Below are 19,498 nucleotides of genomic sequence, written 5' to 3' on the forward strand. Positions count from 1 at the left end.
TGAACATAAAAGGGAGTAAAATGTTGTGTCAGGTAATTTCAAATGCAGCATTTCTATCACCTCAACAAACACTAACTGTGTCACAGTGTGTTGCTATCTAAAGCTCTACTTGCTGTATTTCACAGGAAGAGAAAGAATGAGAGCTAACTTCACTCAGAGATATAGAAAGAAAGAGAAAGAAACCAGGCTGTATTTAAAGGTAAGGACTGCTTAGTGATATTTGATAAAATGTAGTTGTATTTTAACAGGGACATAAAGTGCTTGTCTTACTCCCTTCTTCTAGCTCGAAATTACTTGCCAAGTGGTAAGGACCGTTCATGGTCACACGGTGAGAACATTGGTGTTGACTATGAAGAGATAGGGTCAGACAGGGGAGGGGCCAGTCAGATTTATCAACTCAACCTCCTTAAAGCATGGAGAGAGGCTGAAACCAATCTCTGGTGAGCCCGGTTAAGGAAAGAGATGAGTTGGTGCCTGAGATGCCAAATTCCAACATCCTCATTCCCGCCATTGAGATAACACTCTCACACAGGCCCAGAGAGCAGATGTTGCTGCATTGCAGATGTGTTATACCCCCTGCCCAGCCGAATGACTCTCAAAAAGAAAATTTTGCAGAAAATCAATGTGATCGCTTGGATCACTGGAATTATCATCTCGATATCTCTTGTCCTTCTTTCATTTCAGACGTCTTGAAAACAAGTTTTAACAAAGTCCTGGAGAAGTGCCCAATGCTGGAGGACCTCCTGCTTTACCCCTGGCTCAGATAAACTCCTCTCTGACACAAACACACACGCATACTGAATTCACATCTTGCCATACAAATGTGATACAGTAACCAACTTTCTTTCTTTCTGAAAAAAAGAAAATTGGGAGATTCAAAAATGTCCTCACAGTAATGTTTGCATCAGTCTATCAGACGAATCCCCTCCAAGTCCAATATTTACATCAGTTACAGTGATAATGCTTGGTGTCTACTTTCAGCCACCGCAGTAGAATGCCAGGAATGAATCTCATTGAAATTGTAGTTGCATTTGCTATTTCATTTAATTGTCATGGATGATACACAGATAACCCAACAGCAAACAGAGGAAAACAATGGGCTTAAATACACAGAGGGATAAATGAGGGAATAAGACACAGGATGAGAGCACAGCTGCGAGAAATCACAAACAACAAGACCATGGGGAAGGAAAACTGAAAACACTAACATAGTCTAAGGAGCTTAGAAAGAAAACGTCTGGACTTCTTTAAGTTGCTTGAAGACGTTCAAGCAAAGTTTAAGTTCTTTTCATCCGAGAAGGTGAAACATCTTCAAGCAACTTCAAGTCCAGACGCTTTCTTTCCAAACTCCTTAGACTACGATGACCTAGATGACTGAGAACCTTCACAGACATGAAAACACTAACACAGCACACATGACTATCAAAGTAAAACAGCAAACAAGAGACTTTTACAAAGACACAGAGTTGACACAGAGACATGACTGACTGGGGAGAAATTGGGGAACATGGAAACAAGAGTGACTAGACATGACACGTGGGACACAGGGGCAAGGCAAAGTAACAGAAACCTAAAGCCTAAGAATATAACACAAGAAGAAAACAATAAAGAGAACCAAAAACATACATAAGAATAATCAATGAATATAAATGAACAAACACAAAACACTGGGTCACAGACTCACTACCATGACAGTTAAATGTACATAATAAATACTTTAAATCAGATGACAATGTAGCTGACACTGTGTTTATTATAATGTGTGTGGTCAACCACAAATCTTCATACTGTCATCCATAGATGAGGTCTTTATACAAATGATGAAAGATAATGAAAGAAACTGTTTAATTGATATGAAATGATTGAATTATATGAAATATTATGGCTTTGTCTGCCAGTGTTTTTCTGTAAACTACTTTGAACTACTGGCAGTCAGTGAAGTCACTGAAAGGCAAGATTCTATGTTGTGTTGCCGTAGTTTCCAGAGTTTACTTATAAAGCTCACTTACAGAATTCAGTTAGAAAAGTCAAGCATTTGAAGGGTGCACATTTGAAGGAATATTAACTCAATCTTAGCTCATTACGGTTTACATTTTCGATTTTAAAGGGTCTCCGAAATTACAATGAAAAAGGAAACAAGAAAAATTGCCACTCCAGCCGATAAGAAAGATTCGGGAGATCAAGGTAAGTAAAATAATAAAATCAAATCCTGGTAAAATCCAAATCCTAGAAATGTTGACACTGTGTGAATCATTTTTGGAGCAATTGAATCATATGTTTAATTGAAAATAGCTTTAATACAAGATGTCTAATCAAAGAAAGGTTACCGGTCTTTTGGTAAAATAATGTAATAAGTTTATTCTTGGACTCAACAGTAAAAACAGACCAACAAGTGCCATCAAGATCTAAGACTTAGTAAACCTAGTATCAACTCGCACTGATCAGTTTTTTTTTTTCATCCCAAGATTAAACTTGTGATCATTTAAGCAAAAGCAATTTCAAATTCTTTGCCATCAAACTGCTTCCAGTCTTGATGTCGGGGACTCTTTTTCACCACTGTGTTGTTGTCGTTTATAGATCGTAAGAGCAGGACTGCTAAAAGAAAGGCCAGTCCTGAAAAGAAGACCCCAATGAAAAGGAGGAGGGTCGCTGAGCAGGCTGGTCCTTCCACCAGCTCAGATGTGGTCAAAGGAGTGAAGCGCAAGGTTGTGCAAGATGAAGAGGACACAACAAAGAAAGCAAAGAGGGCTAAACTTCTTGACCATATGAGCGGTGACAAGGAGCAAGCATCCTCCTCGTTGGACTCTGGTAAAGGTAGGCTAATTAGTTGAATAAGGGGGTAGATTAAGTGTGGTTGCTAGGTTTAAGATATTGGTGTTTAGTGTTTGTGTCTATCATCCAGTGAGCTGATGTGCTTTTGGTGTTTTCCACATCTCCAGACTTGAACAACAAACAGGTGTGCGCAAAACATGGCAAAAGAAAGGCCACGGGAGACGATAGAGAGTCACCCAAGAAAAAAAAAAGGAATGTGGACCAGGACAAAAAATCAGTGGCAGACCAAAAACGTAAGTAGCAAGCAGCTTGGGTTTTATATTCAGGGGAAGGGCAAAAGGAACATTTAGGCTACAGAGGAGAGTAATTTGTGTCACAGCTGTAATAAAACAAGATTTGCTGTTTTGTCTGTTCAGGTGAATTCCAAGCCAGATATGTGGAGGAGCACCAGCTCGGAGAAGGAGGCTGCGGAGCAGTGTTTTCTGGCTACCGGATAGAAGATCGTTTTCCAGTAAGTGTTCAGATGATGGTAGTAAGACAGGCAGTAACGCAGATAATGGATAATATCGTAAACTGAGACGTCTGCTGTGTTTCCACCTTTCATTATGTCATACTGAGGAAATGCTCACCAATGCTCTGTGTCTTCTAGGTTGCCATCAAACACATTCCCAAAAATAAAGTCTACTGCAAAGTGGCGGTAAGCGTCCAACACTTGAATTAGTTTTACATTACTGGATTGAATGCGGCGTTCCTCATCATCCACTTTGTTGTAATATTTCAGGATGAAAGCGGGAAGATGCTCTCGGTGGAAGTGGCCATTATGGTTAAACTTGCAGGTGAAGCAGAAGGGTCAGTGGGAATATCAGCACCTGTGTCCTTGCTGGAGTGGTTCGACCTTGGCAAAGAGCTGATCCTGGTGCTGGAGAGACCTGTCCCCGCTGTGGACCTGCAAAAATACAAAGCAGAATATGGAAGAACCTTACCAGAGGACAAGGCCAAGGTAGGTTGACTGGGAGAGCCTTAGACTGTACAGCATTCAATCAAGGCAGAAAAGCATTAACTCATTATTGTGTTTTTCATCTTTTCCAGGTCATTCTGAAGCAACTCGTTGATGCTGTAAAGGAACTTGAGGATAAACACATCTTTCATCGGGACATCAAGGGAGAAAACATTCTGATTGAGACCGGCTCCGATGTGCCTCGAGTTCGCATCATTGACTTTGGACTGAGCTGCTTTGTTAAACAGCGATCTCTGTATCGCGTCTTCTATGGTAACATATTCTGCTCCTGCTTTTCACAGATGTAACAATTTGTGTCTTTTGTTTTAGAAGAAATTGTAATTGTGTCTGTTTGTTAGGCACTCCTCTTCACACCCCTCCCGAGTGGTACAGGAGGAGCTGCTACAGGTGTGGACCCACCACGGTGTGGCAAATGGGAGTGGTGTTGTATGAAGCGCTTCATGCACGGCACTTTAGTACCGAGAGGTTCCTCGCAAAGAAACTGAGCATCAAAAAGCGTCTGTCCACAGGTAAGAAAACTTCACACTTCCAGATTCACTGATGCCTTGGATCACTAGAACTATCATCTTCATCTTTTTGATCTTTTCTTTCTTTCAAGAATGCCAGAATTTCTTGGAGGCATGTTTAACTATAGCCCCGGAGAAGCGCCCAACACTGGAGGAGCTCCAGCTTCACCCCTGGCTAAGATAACACACACAAACACACAATTCACACCTTATCATATAAGTGTGATACATTGTGGTAACCTCCTTTCTTTTTTCTGTTGGACAGGAATGGGTCAATCTTAAAAAATAAATAAATAAAAAATTAGCTTTTTCGGACTTCCTGTAACCCCCCCAGCCATCCCAGGAAAGGGGATCTCTCTTTGAATGGGCTTTCCCGAGGTTTCTTCCCATCGATCTGGCCCCCTGGGGAGTTTTTCCTCGTCTTCATAGAGAGCTTGGGCCGGGTCAGGAGCTCCATCAAAACTGTCTTTATTTGATGACATTAAAGTCATCAAATAAAGATGTGTTTTACTTAAAGTAAAATTGGATCAAAATAAAACTTGTTTAATTCATCTTTGCTGAGGATTCTCCTTCATTACTATTTTGTTTTGTTTTGTTTTTTTTTACCCATGGTGCATTTTGACAAATAAGAAAACTGAATCAGGTTAAAGTGTGCACAAAGACAGTCACACTGCAAATGATCTGAAGACTTGCATCTGTTGCTCTAACCCCCAACTAGTTTAGACAGATTTCCAGGTTCTACCAGAGGTTTTTTCCTTCAAGAAGGGAGTTTTTCCTTCCCACTGTTGCTGAGTGTTTGCTCATAGTGGGTTGTAAAAGCATAAAAGTTAATAAGAGGCATTCATAGCAGAGTTATCACAGAGGGAACTATATAGCTTAAATGTACAATTTCTACAGGACGAATTATAACTTCATTATGTATAAAAGCTTCTGTGGATAATTACTCCTATTTGTAACTTTACACAAGAGAAAGTTTGCTGTCACACTATTTATAACAGGTTGGGTTTTGTCCTCTGAGTTGAGCCTTTGGTTGCAGTTTATTGAAGAATTTCCTCTAAAGTAGCTGTTGATAAAGATTTAAAGTCCTGTTTATATACAGAAATATGCTTTAGTTCATGTTTTTTACATGTCTGCCTCAGTGGATCAGTAGAAGATCTGGCACAGGAAACTAGATGATGAAAAAAGGGTACGAATACACATATATATCTATATCTATATAGATACAGATATATAAACACACACACACACAGGTTGCAACGTAGTATTTTCATTTTTTCTTAGCATTTCTTTAACGCCTTGGTGCAAAACATTTCTTATTTGGTAAGCTTGTTAACACATTTTAGTTCAGTTTTGCTGAAAGTTATAGCATGCATCAAGTAAGAAGCAATTGGTTTTTAAAAAGCATATACATTCCCCAAAACATTTTTATTATGTGCATTTTGGAGAATAAAAGATTGTACACAATTTCCCTTTTTAAAGTAAAAAGATTATTAAGTCTAATTCTTACTTATTCAGTAGATTAAAGTATTGAAACATCATTATTCATAAAATATGCACATTACAAAATGAAAGTTATTCAAAAACTACTCAAGTACTTACTCCAATACTCACATTATTCAAGTAAATTTAATTTTTGCCAATGTAATGTCACATAAAATCTTAATCTGAATAAGGGATTTGAACCCCACTGTCACGGCCAGGGGATCAGCAGGCCGCTGACTAGTAGTGCTCTCTCTCTCTCTCTCGCCAGGGCGGAACTCATGGTGGGTTCACGCCCTCGGCCCACGCCCCTCTGAGGAGGAAACACCTGGGCCTCATCAGTGCAGCTAGCATTTAAGCCAGGGAGTGGCTTCTACTCATCACTGGATCGTTGTGTGTGACTCGCGTCAGTGCAGCCCGGCTCTGAGCAAGTTCTCTTTTGCTTCCCTGTGCAAAACCTCTAACGTGTGTTTCCTTCTGTACATAGATCCCCTGGACCCGACTCTGCATCCCCCGAGCGGTGTTTGGAGAGAGAGTCAGAAGAGGAGCAAGTGTCTTTTCCCTACCTGGATTTCCCCAGAGCCTTTTCCCTGTCACCGCTTTGTATATAGCACTATCCCCTGCACTGTTTGTATATACACCTGGTGGAACTGTAATAAATACAGACTGTGCCTCTGAGTCCTGCGTGTGAGTCCTCAAGCGAACCGTGACACCCACACAGATGAGAGCTTAGCAGTGAAGCTCTCTCTTAAAATTTGAGTTATAAAGTCAGAAGTTATCACTGACAGAGATCCATGTTCTTTTAACATAAGAAAGAATATTTGCTGAAATTGACATTAATCCAAGCCCTTAAAACGCCATTTTGGATTAAGCATTTCCTTTTAGAAAAGTCTTCAATGAGCAGGAAGCTCCAGTACTGAAAAAAGAAGCCAACATCATCTGCTAAACGTGCTAAAAGTAAGTAAGTAGACTCCTATGATCAAAACACATACAGTATAAAAGTTATAGGTTACAGATCTGAAAAGTAAAACAAATGTCAAAGTGCAAAAAGACTTATGGTCCCATAGAAGTCTATTCCATTTGCCTGGAATTAGGTGAACACCTTTGTGACAAATTTAATGGCTCAGTCATTTGTTTCATGTCATATTTAATAAAAGACTGACATGGTGGCATGTGGAATTGTCCATTTTGCACATATTTGGTCATTCTAAGCGTCAGAAGGGGAAAGATCATTCTGGGAATGCCTACTGGCGAAGGATGTGTGACTGACAAGTCCAGTGTGTGAAGTTTAACTACAGTCTAAGGAGCTTGGAAAGAAAAGCATCTGGACTTCTTTAAGTTTCTTGAAGATGTTTCACTTCTCATCTGAGAAGCTTCTTCAGTTCAGAATTTCTTCAGAGAACTGAAGAAGCTTCTTGAATGAGAGGTGAAATGCTCTTCAAGAAACTTAAAGAAGTCCAGATGCTTTTCTTTCCAAGCTCCTTAGACTACGATGACCTGAACGACTGAGAACCTTAACAGACAGTTCTTCCCTTCATTCATCATGCCTGATTTCAAAACACCAAGATGAAAACACTCATCTTGAGTCTTCATGGGACTATGGTGAGATCAGTTATGCCTCTTATGATGCTGTCCCAGACTTCAAAGCAGTATAAAACATGTTTGCAGCCTGTAACAACTGTGCATGCGCTTATTTTTCGTTTTAAGATTTCCGTGTTTAAATCATAATAAGATTTATTTTTAATTTTAATTAACTTGAGGTGAGTCAGATTCTTTCATTCAAGTCACTGAATGAATCTCTTGACATGTTTGGGGGTAGGTGCCTTTTGTAGCATTTTAATGCAATTATCTGACAGATTATATGGTCTACACCATAGGTGTCAAACTCTGGCCAAATTTGGCCCGCAACCTAATTACATTTGGCCCGCGAAGCCATACCAAATTACTATTAGAGCTGGCCTACTGGTATTATACAGCTAATATATATATTGTTTAGTATTAAGCTTTGCTTGTTCCATATTCAGTTTTTCAGCAAAATGTGTTTGAGTCCATAAGAAAAGGTTCATTCTTATATCTGGAGGAATAAATATATTTCAATAAATATTAAAGTTAGCCCGCGACTTTGATCCAGTTTTGAATTTTGGCCCACTGTGTATTTGAGTTTGACACCCCTGGTCTACACTGTTATTAACTATACTAACACTCTGTTCCAGAAGTCTGTGCTGCAAAGAGGCAAAGTGAATACCGCACCTGCAGGAGTAATGGGGGTCATCAGTCGGTTCAGCTGGATGTTCCAGTGCCGTACCTGTTGACTGGCATTCCTCAGCCTCTCCTGAACCTCCTGGAAACAAAAATCATGCAGGCATCTTCATCAGTGTTGTTTTAGAAGAGCACTAAATAAGATGCTGCTCACAAAGCCAGTCAAAACAAACTTGTTCACCTCCAGACGCTGGTGACTTCTTTGGCGAGATGCCTGCAGATCCTGGAGCTCCTGAGAGGCAGAGTTGAGGGCTGAGGGGGTGTCCTCTGCCATCTGACAGCTCCTGTATGGGGCTGAGGTTTTGCATTGTACGTTGCTGCTCCTGGAGGAGCTGGAAATGTTTCCTCTTTTCATCTTCAGCCTGCAGCAACCTGAAGGAGGGGAAAAAGGGAAGAAGCAACTGAAAATGTTAATACTTCTCATGGATATCTCAGATCTCCATCACAAATAAAATAATAAAGGGCCATAATAAGAGTTAGAAATCCATTGTTACCGCTCAAGCTCCAGTCTGGCCCTCTCCTCCTCCAGCCGAGCCTGGATCTCCATATTAAGGGCAACTTCCAGCTGCTGCTGTGTCAGCTCCAGCTCCCTGATCCTCTTCTTCTGTTGTTCAGCCTCCTTTTCCTTCACCTGCATCTCAGCCTGCATGCTGTCTTTTATCTATGCACACACACACACACAGCTACATAAACAGATGCACCAACAGAGCGGTATAAACTGACCTATTCCTGAATTACCTTTTCCTGGACTGTCATAACCATTTTTCCAAATCATTAAAGACTAGGTGTGAATTTTATAATGACAGTCAACATTTTGCTGGAGTTCTCAAAGATCAAAGTCAAGGAGAAAAGACTCTGTACATAATTGGTGTCAAGTGGAAAACTTTTTTTTTTACCATCACAGCCTCTTTCAGCTGTCTTTCCAGTTCCAGCTGCACCTCCCTCTGCTTCCTCCGCTCTCTCTCCTCTGCCTCCCTTCGGCGAGTTTCCAGTTCCCGTGCATGCTGTGAAACAGATGAAAGAGACATTGTTTGCTTTGTGTTTTCACCTCTATCCAGCAGGTGACACTAGGCCATCAGCTTCGAGGTTCAACGTATTGTGCTTTCAGCGGTGCTCTTCTTGATAACTTGGTTGAAGTAAGTGGGTATTTGAGTTCATGTTGCTTTCCTTACAGCTGTAAGTAATCTGCTCATTCCGCTTTTGATCTTTGGCACCAACAAGTGATTTTTTCCCAGAGAAGTGCTGCTCACAGGAGATTTCCTCCATTTCAGACCATTTTCTATAAACCGGTTAGATGGTTGTACAGTTTCTGAAATACTCAGACAAGCCTGTCCGACACAAACAACAATGCATGTTCAAAGTCATTTAAATCCCCTTTGACCTTCAGCAGGTCATCTTATTAATGTATACATGCCTAAATGCACTGAGCTGCTGCTATGTGATAGGCTGATTAGGTATTTGACCTAATGAGCAGCTCAACAGGTGTATCTAACAAAAATTTGGCCAGTGAGTGTACAGTGGGGCAAAAAAGTATTTAGTTAGCCACCGATTGTGCAAGTTCCCCCACTTAACATAAGAGTTATGAGTTATAAGATGCAGGTCGATGTGTAAAAATAACTCAGTTGTTTGGTGGTGGCTATGGCGGGGCTTCCACAGAGGCCAGCAGGTGGATGAGGGAAGGGGAAGCAGGAGGAGAGCCCCGAGGCGGCCACCAGTCCGAGTGTCAGGTGAACTGAACTTCAGGTAAGAAGTTATGAGCTGCAGTCTATCTGGGTCAGATATAAACCAAGTTTAGGTGGAGTTTATTTTCGTTGTGCTGACTTTTTACAGTCAGTTACAATACCTCATACTGTGTGAGCTAGCATGACAAGTTTATACAGATGTTCGGTTGCTATGATGTTACTGATAGTGAACTTTATTTTATTCATAAGGTTAGTTAGTAGAGTTGCCAACAGCTCCTTAAAAATGGAATGGTCCCTCATTCATAGAAAATATTACGCGTTTGGTATTGAGCTGAGAAGAGACGCAGTTTGTCCCGGACTTCAGCTAGAATGGAAAAAGACACAAAACTGGAGTTATTCTGTCTTTACGCTGCACAGCTGCCTCTTCTCCTCTCATTATCTCTCCTCTCTCTCCTGTTGCTACTTCAATCATGAAACTGATCAATGATCAGCTGATCGTCTCTCTTGTTTGTTTATCACCCACTTTGAGCCAGAAAGAGGAAACCAGCAGATGTCGCGCTAAACAGCAGCAGCACGTTTAAGCTTGATCAGCTGTTGTTAGAATTTATTTAGTTAGAATGTTTGCTGGAGCCACAGCTGTAAAGCTGCTGGTCATGATGTCGGTTTGGATATGTGGTGAGAGGGAAACATGAAGATGAAACCAGGAGATGTCCTTACTGAACCATCAGAGCTGAACAGGTGATGGAGAAACAGGTTTACCTTTTAGGTGACAGGAATGAGTTGAAGTTATGAACTGTTTCTGAGAGACAAATAACACCAGGATCCTTTTTTTATGTAGCTGACAGCTGGTAACTGTGCAGGGGCGGGTCTAGCAAAGTGTTGCCAGGGGGCCAGGTAGGGCATTAACAGGGAGAGGAGGGCATAAAGAAATACTTTTCTTTTTTATTCTCATTTAAAATATCTAGCTTTTATTAAATAATTATCTGAATCTTGCGAAGAAAGTTTTTATCTGACGTAAAATGTATAGAAATCATACATATACCAAAAAGACTGTACATCACTGTCACAACAGCATTTGTTTTCATTCAAAGGCTTTATGGCTTTACTACCTGGTGGGCCAATCTGTAGTGAAAATGCCCAATTTTTTGTCCCAGTCCAGCCCTGCAGGTTAATACTGGCAGTGTCACCATGCCAGCTGACTGCATTTCATCATCAGCCAGTGTTGTTCTCAATATTACCAAAGTAAGGCAGCATATAAAGTATTTACTTGCTTTCAGGTTTTATTCAAATGTTAGTCTTTTCAGTTGTTTCTCCACTTTTTTCCTGTTTCAAAATCAAACACCAGTTTGTGAGAAGATTATCTTCTTTTTTTAACAGGCATTGGTTTTGCATTGGAATTGGCTAATTTGCCAATTGTATGTTAAAAATGTTCGTATTTTAATATTCAAAAATGTTTTTGCCCAAAACACATGTGCACTACATGTCAGTAAAAATACTATGCAAATATTGATGTCCTTGAATGCTGAATAAACACTGACTGATTGTATCTCTTGTACTTAATCAACACAGTATCTAAACACTTTGCACCGTAGTGGTTAAAATCTCATTCTAATAAGGTTACGGTTATTAGGTTTACAGGGTTATTGAATTATGGTTAACGGTTGGTAGAATTGTTTTTAACATTATCTGCCAATTACATCTGCCACCCTTCTCCAAATCTGTGCCCCTACCTGGCCCCCCCAACAAAAATTTTCTAGACACGCCACTGTACAAATGCACAAAAAGACCCCAAAAAAGAAATCTTTCTACCTTCTGCAAAGTTCATCGCCCCAGAAAAGACAAGTCAAAACAAGTAAAAAAAAATAAAAATGTAACAGCCTCCCGATTATGACCGATATATCATTTACGTCACTGATACATCCGTAACTGAAATTAACTCAGAACAATTTGTTTATTTTTTTAAATGGTCATTCAGAATCAGAAGATTATTTACGGTGATGTTTTTGGTGGGAGTGAAACAACAATCTACTGATAAAACCAATAAAAATAAGATATGATAATAAGAAATAACCACTGTTGGAAGCCTTATTTACTCTTATGGCCTTAATCATGTGCAGTAATTAAAGTTGAAATGAGAAACTTTGCATTTGAAAGATGCTCTTCTACTGGGCACTCAAAATGCTTTCTTACAACAAGCATCATTCATCCACACCTTCATACATAATGTGCGCACATTTTAAATATAAATTAATATTACTGTAGCAGTATTTTTTTTTTTTTTTAAAAAGATAAAATGGCCACATTTAAGAAGGCAGGACCTGCAGTTATTGTCCTTTTCCAGACATTTATCTGGCACTTACTTTGGGGTTTTCTGCAGCTCGTCCTCGGGGCCCTCCAGACACAGAGACAGCAGGTCATAACCCAGGATCTTCTGGGCTATGGTGAACATTTCTTTAATGTTGGGGTATTTCAAAAGTCCTCTGCCCATGCCCACAAACTGGCTGCCCTGACTGGGGAAGAGGAGCACGGAGCAGCCGCTGCTTTTGGGTCTCCGCTGAGGCGCCGCTGCTGGCTCGCTGTTCGGGGGAAAAGCGGGGGCTTCAGCCGGAGGAGGGTAATCTCCAGCCGTGGAACCGGGCTTGTTGGTGGACAGCGTCCTGCTCAGAGAGACCAGCGACCTGACCTTCCCTCTGGAAGATGCCGCCATCCTGACTGCCACTGATGCCAACATGAGCTGTTCCTCATCCAACGACGTGTCTGCAGATGAAATAAGACGCACAGCCCGCCCGGACAAACTGTAATCACCAAAAGAGTCAACTTTGCTTGAACTCAATTCTGATATCTGCTCGGCATGACACCTCACAGGGAGACGAAAGGTTGATGATATCTCCAATAAAACTATTTTTGAAGCCATTATGGGACTTGACAAAAAATTTGAAGCACAACTGGAGGATATCAAGGAACAAAACAGACAAAGTGCAGCTATGGTTGCCAGCTTGGCTAAGGCTGTAGAGTTTAACGCTGCAGAGATAGCTGATTGTAAACTGAAAGTTGTTAAACTGGCAAATGCGAATGAACTGCTGCTTAAAGAAAACGAAGACTTGAAAAGAAGAGTGAGAGAACAAGAGCGCTACCGAATGAGGTGGTGCCTAAAACTGAAAGGGGTGAAGGAAGACAAAGACGAAAACATTAGAGTGAAGGTTTTGCAAACGCTTCAGAAGATTGCCCCTGACTTGAACTTAGAAGAGGCTGTTGATATTGTCCACCGCTTAGGGAAACAAGTTGATGGCAGAAACAGAAACATCATTATTCTATTCACACAGAGGCGAATTAAAGAAGAATTGTGGAGGCGCACCAAAGATTCTTCAACCTGCAAGCAAGAAGGCATCAGCTTCACAGAGATGTTGCCGCAGGAGGACATACAAGATCGACAGCGCCTATGGCCTCTGGTGGAGGAAGAAAGACGTGCAAAACTACAAATATCTGTAGTTTCCACTCCGTATATTTTCAAAACAAACTCGTTACTTTGGGTTTAACGCATTTGGGGGAAGTTAATATTTCACGTCACTGCAGGCCTTCAAACAATGAGATTTGAGCCTAAACAGTGAAAGGCAGTCGCGTTTTAATCAGTAGAGGATGTCGCATAAAAAGAGATGAAAGAACAAACCATGTACTGTAGTTTTGATTTATTTATTTTTAGCACAACACCAGAACAACCCCACGTGCCCATAATTTGCGGTACTTCAGAAAAAAAGGAGTGAACATAAAAGGGAGTAAAATGTTGTGTCAGGTAATTTCAAATGCAGCATTTCTATCACCTCAACAAACACTAACTGTGTCACAGTGTGTTGCTATCTAAAGCTCTACTTGCTGTATTTCACAGGAAGAGAAAGAATGAGAGCTAACTTCACTCAGAGATATAGAAAGAAAGAGAAAGAAACCAGGCTGTATTTAAAGGTAAGGACTGCTTAGTGATATTTGATAAAATGTAGTTGTATTTTAACAGGGACATAAAGTGCTTGTCTTACTCCCTTCTTCTAGCTCGAAATTACTTGCCAAGTGGTAAGGACCGTTCATGGTCACACGGTGAGAACATTGGTGTTGACTATGAAGAGATAGGGTCAGACAGGGGAGGGGCCAGTCAGATTTATCAACTCAACCTCCTTAAAGCATGGAGAGAGGCTGAAACCAATCTCTGGTGAGCCCGGTTAAGGAAAGAGATGAGTTGGTGCCTGAGATGCCAAATTCCAACATCCTCATTCCCGCCATTGAGATAACACTCTCACACAGGCCCAGAGAGCAGATGTTGCTGCATTGCAGATGTGTTATACCCCCTGCCCAGCCGAATGACTCTCAAAAAGAAAATTTTGCAGAAAATCAATGTGATCGCTTGGATCACTGGAATTATCATCTCGATATCTCTTGTCCTTCTTTCATTTCAGACGTCTTGAAAACAAGTTTTAACAAAGTCCTGGAGAAGTGCCCAATGCTGGAGGACCTCCTGCTTTACCCCTGGCTCAGATAAACTCCTCTCTGACACAAACACACACGCATACTGAATTCACATCTTGCCATACAAATGTGATACAGTAACCAACTTTCTTTCTTTCAGAAAAAAAGAAAATTGGGAGATTCAAAAATGTCCTCACAGTAATGTTTGCATCAGTCTATCAGACGAATCCCCTCCAAGTCCAATATTTACATCAGTTACAGTGATAATGCTTGGTGTCTACTTTCAGCCACCGCAGTAGAATGCCAGGAATGAATCTCATTGAAATTGTAGTTGCATTTGCTATTTCATTTAATTGTCATGGATGATACACAGATAACCCAACAGCAAACAGAGGAAAACAATGGGCTTAAATACACAGAGGGATAAATGAGGGAATAAGACACAGGATGAGAGCACAGCTGCGAGAAATCACAAACAACAAGACCATGGGGAAGGAAAACTGAAAACACTAACATAGTCTAAGGAGCTTAGAAAGAAAACGTCTGGACTTCTTTAAGTTGCTTGAAGACGTTCAAGCAAAGTTTAAGTTCTTTTCATCCGAGAAGGTGAAACATCTTCAAGCAACTTCAAGTCCAGACGCTTTCTTTCCAAACTCCTTAGACTACGATGACCTAGATGACTGAGAACCTTCACAGACATGAAAACACTAACACAGCACACATGACTATCAAAGTAAAACAGCAAACAAGAGACTTTTACAAAGACACAGAGTTGACACAGAGACATGACTGACTGGGGAGAAATTGGGGAACATGGAAACAAGAGTGACTAGACATGACACGTGGGACACAGGGGCAAGGCAAAGTAACAGAAACCTAAAGCCTAAGAATATAACACAAGAAGAAAACAATAAAGAGAACCAAAAACATACATAAGAATAATCAATGAATATAAATGAACAAACACAAAACACTGGGTCACAGACTCACTACCATGACAGTTAAATGTACATAATAAATACTTTAAATCAGATGACAATGTAGCTGACACTGTGTTTATTATAATGTGTGTGGTCAACCACAAATCTTCATACTGTCATCCATAGATGAGGTCTTTATACAAATGATGAAAGATAATGAAAGAAACTGTTTAATTGATATGAAATGATTGAATTATATGAAATATTATGGCTTTGTCTGCCAGTGTTTTTCTGTAAACTACTTTGAACTACTGGCAGTCAGTGAAGTCACTGAAAGGCAAGATTCTATGTTGTGTTGCCGTAGTTTCCAGAGTTTACTTATAAAGCTCACTTACAGAATTCAGTTAGAAAAGTCAAGCATTTGAAGGGTGCACATTTGAAGGAATATTAACTCAATCTTAGCTCATTACGGTTTACATTTTCGATTTTAAAGGGTCTCCGAAATTACAATGAAAAAGGAAACAAGAAAAATTGCCACTCCAGCCGATAAGAAAGATTCGGGAGATCAAGGTAAGTAAAATAATAAAATCAAATCCTGGTAAAATCCAAATCCTAGAAATGTTGACACTGTGTGAATCATTTTTAGAGCAATTGAATCATATGTTTAATTGAAAATAGCTTTAATACAAGATGTCTAATCAAAGAAAGGTTACCGGTCTTTTGGTAAAATAATGTAATAAGTTTATTCTTGGACTCAACAGTAAAAACAGACCAACAAGTGCCATCAAGATCTAAGACTTAGTAAACCTAGTATCAACTCGCACTGATCAGTTTTTTTTTTTTCATCCCAAGATTAAACTTGTGATCATTTAAGCAAAAGCAATTTCAAATTCTTTGCCATCAAACTGCTTCCAGTCTTGATGTCGGGGACTCTTTTTCACCACTGTGTTGTTGTCGTTTATAGATCGTAAGAGCAGGACTGCTAAAAGAAAGGCCAGTCCTGAAAAGAAGACCCCAATGAAAAGGAGGAGGGTCGCTGAGCAGGCTGGTCCTTCCACCAGCTCAGATGTGGTCAAAGGAGTGAAGCGCAAGGTTGTGCAAGATGAAGAGGACACAACAAAGAAAGCAAAGAGGGCTAAACTTCTTGACCATATGAGCGGTGACAAGGAGCAAGCATCCTCCTCGTTGGACTCTGGTAAAGGTAGGCTAATTAGTTGAATAAGGGGGTAGATTAAGTGTGGTTGCTAGGTTTAAGATATTGGTGTTTAGTGTTTGTGTCTATCATCCAGTGAGCTGATGTGCTTTTGGTGTTTTCCACATCTCCAGACTTGAACAACAAACAGGTGTGCGCAAAAAATGGCAAAAGAAAGGCCACGGGAGACAACAGAGAGCCACCCAAGAAAAAAAAAAGGAATGTGGACCAGGACAAAAAATCAGTGGCAGACCAAAAACGTAAGTAGCAAGCAGCTTGGGTTTTATATTCAGGGGAAGGGCAAAAGGAACATTTAGGCTACAGAGGAGAGTAATTTGTGTCACAGCTGTAATAAAACAAGATTTGCTGTTTTGTCTGTTCAGGTGAATTCCAAGCCAGATATGTGGAGGAGCACCAGCTCGGAGAAGGAGGCTGCGGAGCAGTGTTTTCTGGCTACCGGATAGAAGATCGTTTTCCAGTAAGTGTTCAGATGATGGTAGTAAGACAGGCAGTAACGCAGATAATGGATAATATTGTAAACTGAGACGTCTGCTGTGTTTCCACCTTTCATTATGTCATACTGAGGAAATGCTCACCAATGCTCTGTGTCTTCTAGGTTGCCATCAAACACATTCCCAAAAATAAAGTCTACTGCAAAGTGGCGGTAAGCGTCCAACACTTGAATTAGTTTTACATTACTGGATTGAATGCGGCGTTCCTCATCATCCACTTTGTTGTAATATTTCAGGATGAAAGCGGGAAGATGCTCTCGGTGGAAGTGGCCATTATGGTTAAACTTGCAGGTGAAGCAGAAGGGTCAGTGGGAATATCAGCACCTGTGTCCTTGCTGGAGTGGTTCGACCTTGGCAAAGAGCTGATCCTGGTGCTGGAGAGACCTGTCCCCGCTGTGGACCTGCAAAAATACAAAGCAGAATATGGAAGAACCTTACCAGAGGACAAGGCCAAGGTAGGTTGACTGGGAGAGCCTTAGACTGTACAGCATTCAATCAAGGCAGAAAAGCATTAACTCATTATTGTGTTTTTCATCTTTTCCAGGTCATTCTGAAGCAACTCGTTGATGCTGTAAAGGAACTTGAGGATAAACACATCTTTCATCGGGACATCAAGGGAGAAAACATTCTGATTGAGACCGGCTCCGATGTGCCTCGAGTTCGCATCATTGACTTTGGACTGAGCTGCTTTGTTAAACAGCGATCTCTGTATCGCGTCTTCTATGGTAACATATTCTGCTCCTGCTTTTCACAGATGTAACAATTTGTGTCTTTTGTTTTAGAAGAAATTGTAATTGTGTCTGTTTGTTAGGCACTCCTCTTCACACCCCTCCCGAGTGGTACAGGAGGAGCTGCTACAGGTGTGGACCCACCACGGTGTGGCAAATGGGAGTGGTGTTGTATGAAGCGCTTCATGCACGGCACTTTAGTACCGAGAGGTTCCTCGCAAAGAAACTGAGCATCAAAAAGCGTCTGTCCACAGGTAAGAAAACTTCACACTTCCAGATTCACTGATGCCTTGGATCACTAGAACTATCATCTTCATCTTTTTGATCTTTTCTTTCTTTCAAGAATGCCAGAATTTCTTGGAGGCATGTTTAACTATAGCCCCGGAGAAGCGCCCAACACTGGAGGAGCTCCAGCTTCACCCCTGGCTAAGATAACACACACAAACACACAATTCACACCTTATCATATAAGTGTGATACATTGTGGTAACCTCCTTTCTTTTTTCTGTTGGACAGGAATGGGTCAATCTTAAAAAATAAATAAATAAAAAATTAGCTTTTTCGGACTTCCTGTAACCCCCCCAGCCATCCCAGGAAAGGGGATCTCTCTTTGAATGGGCTTTCCCGAGGTTTCTTCCCATCGATCTGGCCCCCTGGGGAGTTTTTCCTCGTCTTCATAGAGAGCTTGGGCCGGGTCAGGAGCTCCATCAAAACTGTCTTTATTTGATGACATTAAAGTCATCAAATAAAGATGTGTTTTACTTAAAGTAAAATTGGATCAAAATAAAACTTGTTTAATTCATCTTTGCTGAGGATTCTCCTTCATTACTATTTTGTTTTGTTTTGTTTTTTTTTACCCATGGTGCATTTTGACAAATAAGAAAACTGAATCAGGTTAAAGTGTGCACAAAGACAGTCACACTGCAAATGATCTGAAGACTTGCATCTGTTGCTCTAACCCCCAACTAGTTTAGACAGATTTCCAGGTTCTACCAGAGGTTTTTTCCTTCAAGAAGGGAGTTTTTCCTTCCCACTGTTGCTGAGTGTTTGCTCATAGTGGGTTGTAAAAGCATAAAAGTTAATAAGAGGCATTCATAGCAGAGTTATCACAGAGGGAACTATATAGCTTAAATGTACAATTTCTACAGGACGAATTATAACTTCATTATGTATAAAAGCTTCTGTGGATAATTACTCCTATTTGTAACTTTACACAAGAGAAAGTTTGCTGTCACACTATTTATAACAGGTTGGGTTTTGTCCTCTGAGTTGAGCCTTTGGTTGCAGTTTATTGAAGAATTTCCTCTAAAGTAGCTGTTGATAAAGATTTAAAGTCCTGTTTATATACAGAAATATGCTTTAGTTCATGTTTTTTACATGTCTGCCTCAGTGGATCAGTAGATCTGGCACAGGAAACTAGATGATGAAAAAAGGGTACGAATACACATATATATCTATATCTATATAGATACAGATATATAAACACACACACACACAGGTTGCAACGTAGTATTTTCATTTTTTCTTAGCATTTCTTTAACGCCTTGGTGCAAAACATTTCTTATTTGGTAAGCTTGTTAACACATTTTAGTTCAGTTTTGCTGAAAGTTATAGCATGCATCAAGTAAGAAGCAATTGGTTTTTAAAAAGCATATACATTCCCCAAAACATTTTTATTATGTGCATTTTGGAGAATAAAAGATTGTACACAATTTCCCTTTTTAAAGTAAAAAGATTATTAAGTCTAATTCTTACTTATTCAGTAGATTAAAGTATTGAAACATCATTATTCATAAAATATGCACATTACAAAATGAAAGTTATTCAAAAACTACTCAAGTACTTACTCCAATACTCACATTATTCAAGTAAATTTAATTTTTGCCAATGTAATGTCACATAAAATCTTAATCTGAATAAGGGATTTGAACCCCACTGTCACGGCCAGGGGATCAGCAGGCCGCTGACTAGTAGTGCT

General features: G+C 40.3%; 2 protein-coding genes across 2 annotated transcripts; both read left to right on the forward strand.

The window, feature by feature from the left end:
- Positions 1-875: 875 nt before the first annotated feature.
- Positions 876-6,021, forward strand: LOC147309414 (serine/threonine-protein kinase pim-1-like). Its single transcript, XM_086269507.1, has 9 exons — positions 876-2,184; positions 2,578-2,814; positions 2,940-3,065; positions 3,189-3,283; positions 3,422-3,469; positions 3,554-3,772; positions 3,862-4,042; positions 4,129-4,299; positions 4,389-6,021. The coding sequence occupies exons 1-9, from the start codon at positions 2,124-2,126 to the stop codon at positions 4,478-4,480; spliced, it is 1,230 nt and encodes a 409-aa protein (XP_086125633.1). The 5' UTR covers positions 876-2,123; the 3' UTR covers positions 4,481-6,021.
- A 3,670-nt stretch (positions 6,022-9,691) lies between these two features.
- LOC147309415 (serine/threonine-protein kinase pim-1-like) lies at positions 9,692-19,498 on the forward strand. Its single transcript, XM_086269508.1, has 11 exons — positions 9,692-9,777; positions 13,600-13,673; positions 14,159-15,658; positions 16,053-16,289; positions 16,415-16,540; positions 16,664-16,758; positions 16,897-16,944; positions 17,029-17,247; positions 17,337-17,517; positions 17,604-17,774; positions 17,864-19,498. The coding sequence occupies exons 3-11, from the start codon at positions 15,598-15,600 to the stop codon at positions 17,953-17,955; spliced, it is 1,230 nt and encodes a 409-aa protein (XP_086125634.1). The 5' UTR covers positions 9,692-9,777; positions 13,600-13,673; positions 14,159-15,597; the 3' UTR covers positions 17,956-19,498.

This window comes from Aulonocara sp. 'chitande type north' Nkhata Bay, linkage group LG17 (genome assembly GCF_057382095.1).
Source record: "Aulonocara sp. 'chitande type north' Nkhata Bay isolate Kocher_YH1m ecotype deep benthic linkage group LG17, A_spYH_male_GT1.1, whole genome shotgun sequence".
NCBI classification, from domain to species: domain Eukaryota; kingdom Metazoa; phylum Chordata; class Actinopteri; order Cichliformes; family Cichlidae; genus Aulonocara; species Aulonocara sp. 'chitande type north' Nkhata Bay.

Coding starts and splice junctions, on each gene's coding strand:
- LOC147309414 (XM_086269507.1), top strand. CDS start 2,124: ATGAAAAAGGAAACAAGAAAAATTGCCACTCCAGCCGATAAGAAAGAT. Junction 2,185..2,577: donor GAAAGATTCGGGAGATCAAG/GTAAGTAAAATA, acceptor TGTCGTTTATAG/ATCGTAAGAGCAGGACTGCT. Junction 2,815..2,939: donor CTCGTTGGACTCTGGTAAAG/GTAGGCTAATTA, acceptor CCACATCTCCAG/ACTTGAACAACAAACAGGTG.
- LOC147309415 (XM_086269508.1), top strand. CDS start 15,598: ATGAAAAAGGAAACAAGAAAAATTGCCACTCCAGCCGATAAGAAAGAT. Junction 16,290..16,414: donor CTCGTTGGACTCTGGTAAAG/GTAGGCTAATTA, acceptor CCACATCTCCAG/ACTTGAACAACAAACAGGTG. Junction 17,248..17,336: donor TACCAGAGGACAAGGCCAAG/GTAGGTTGACTG, acceptor CATCTTTTCCAG/GTCATTCTGAAGCAACTCGT.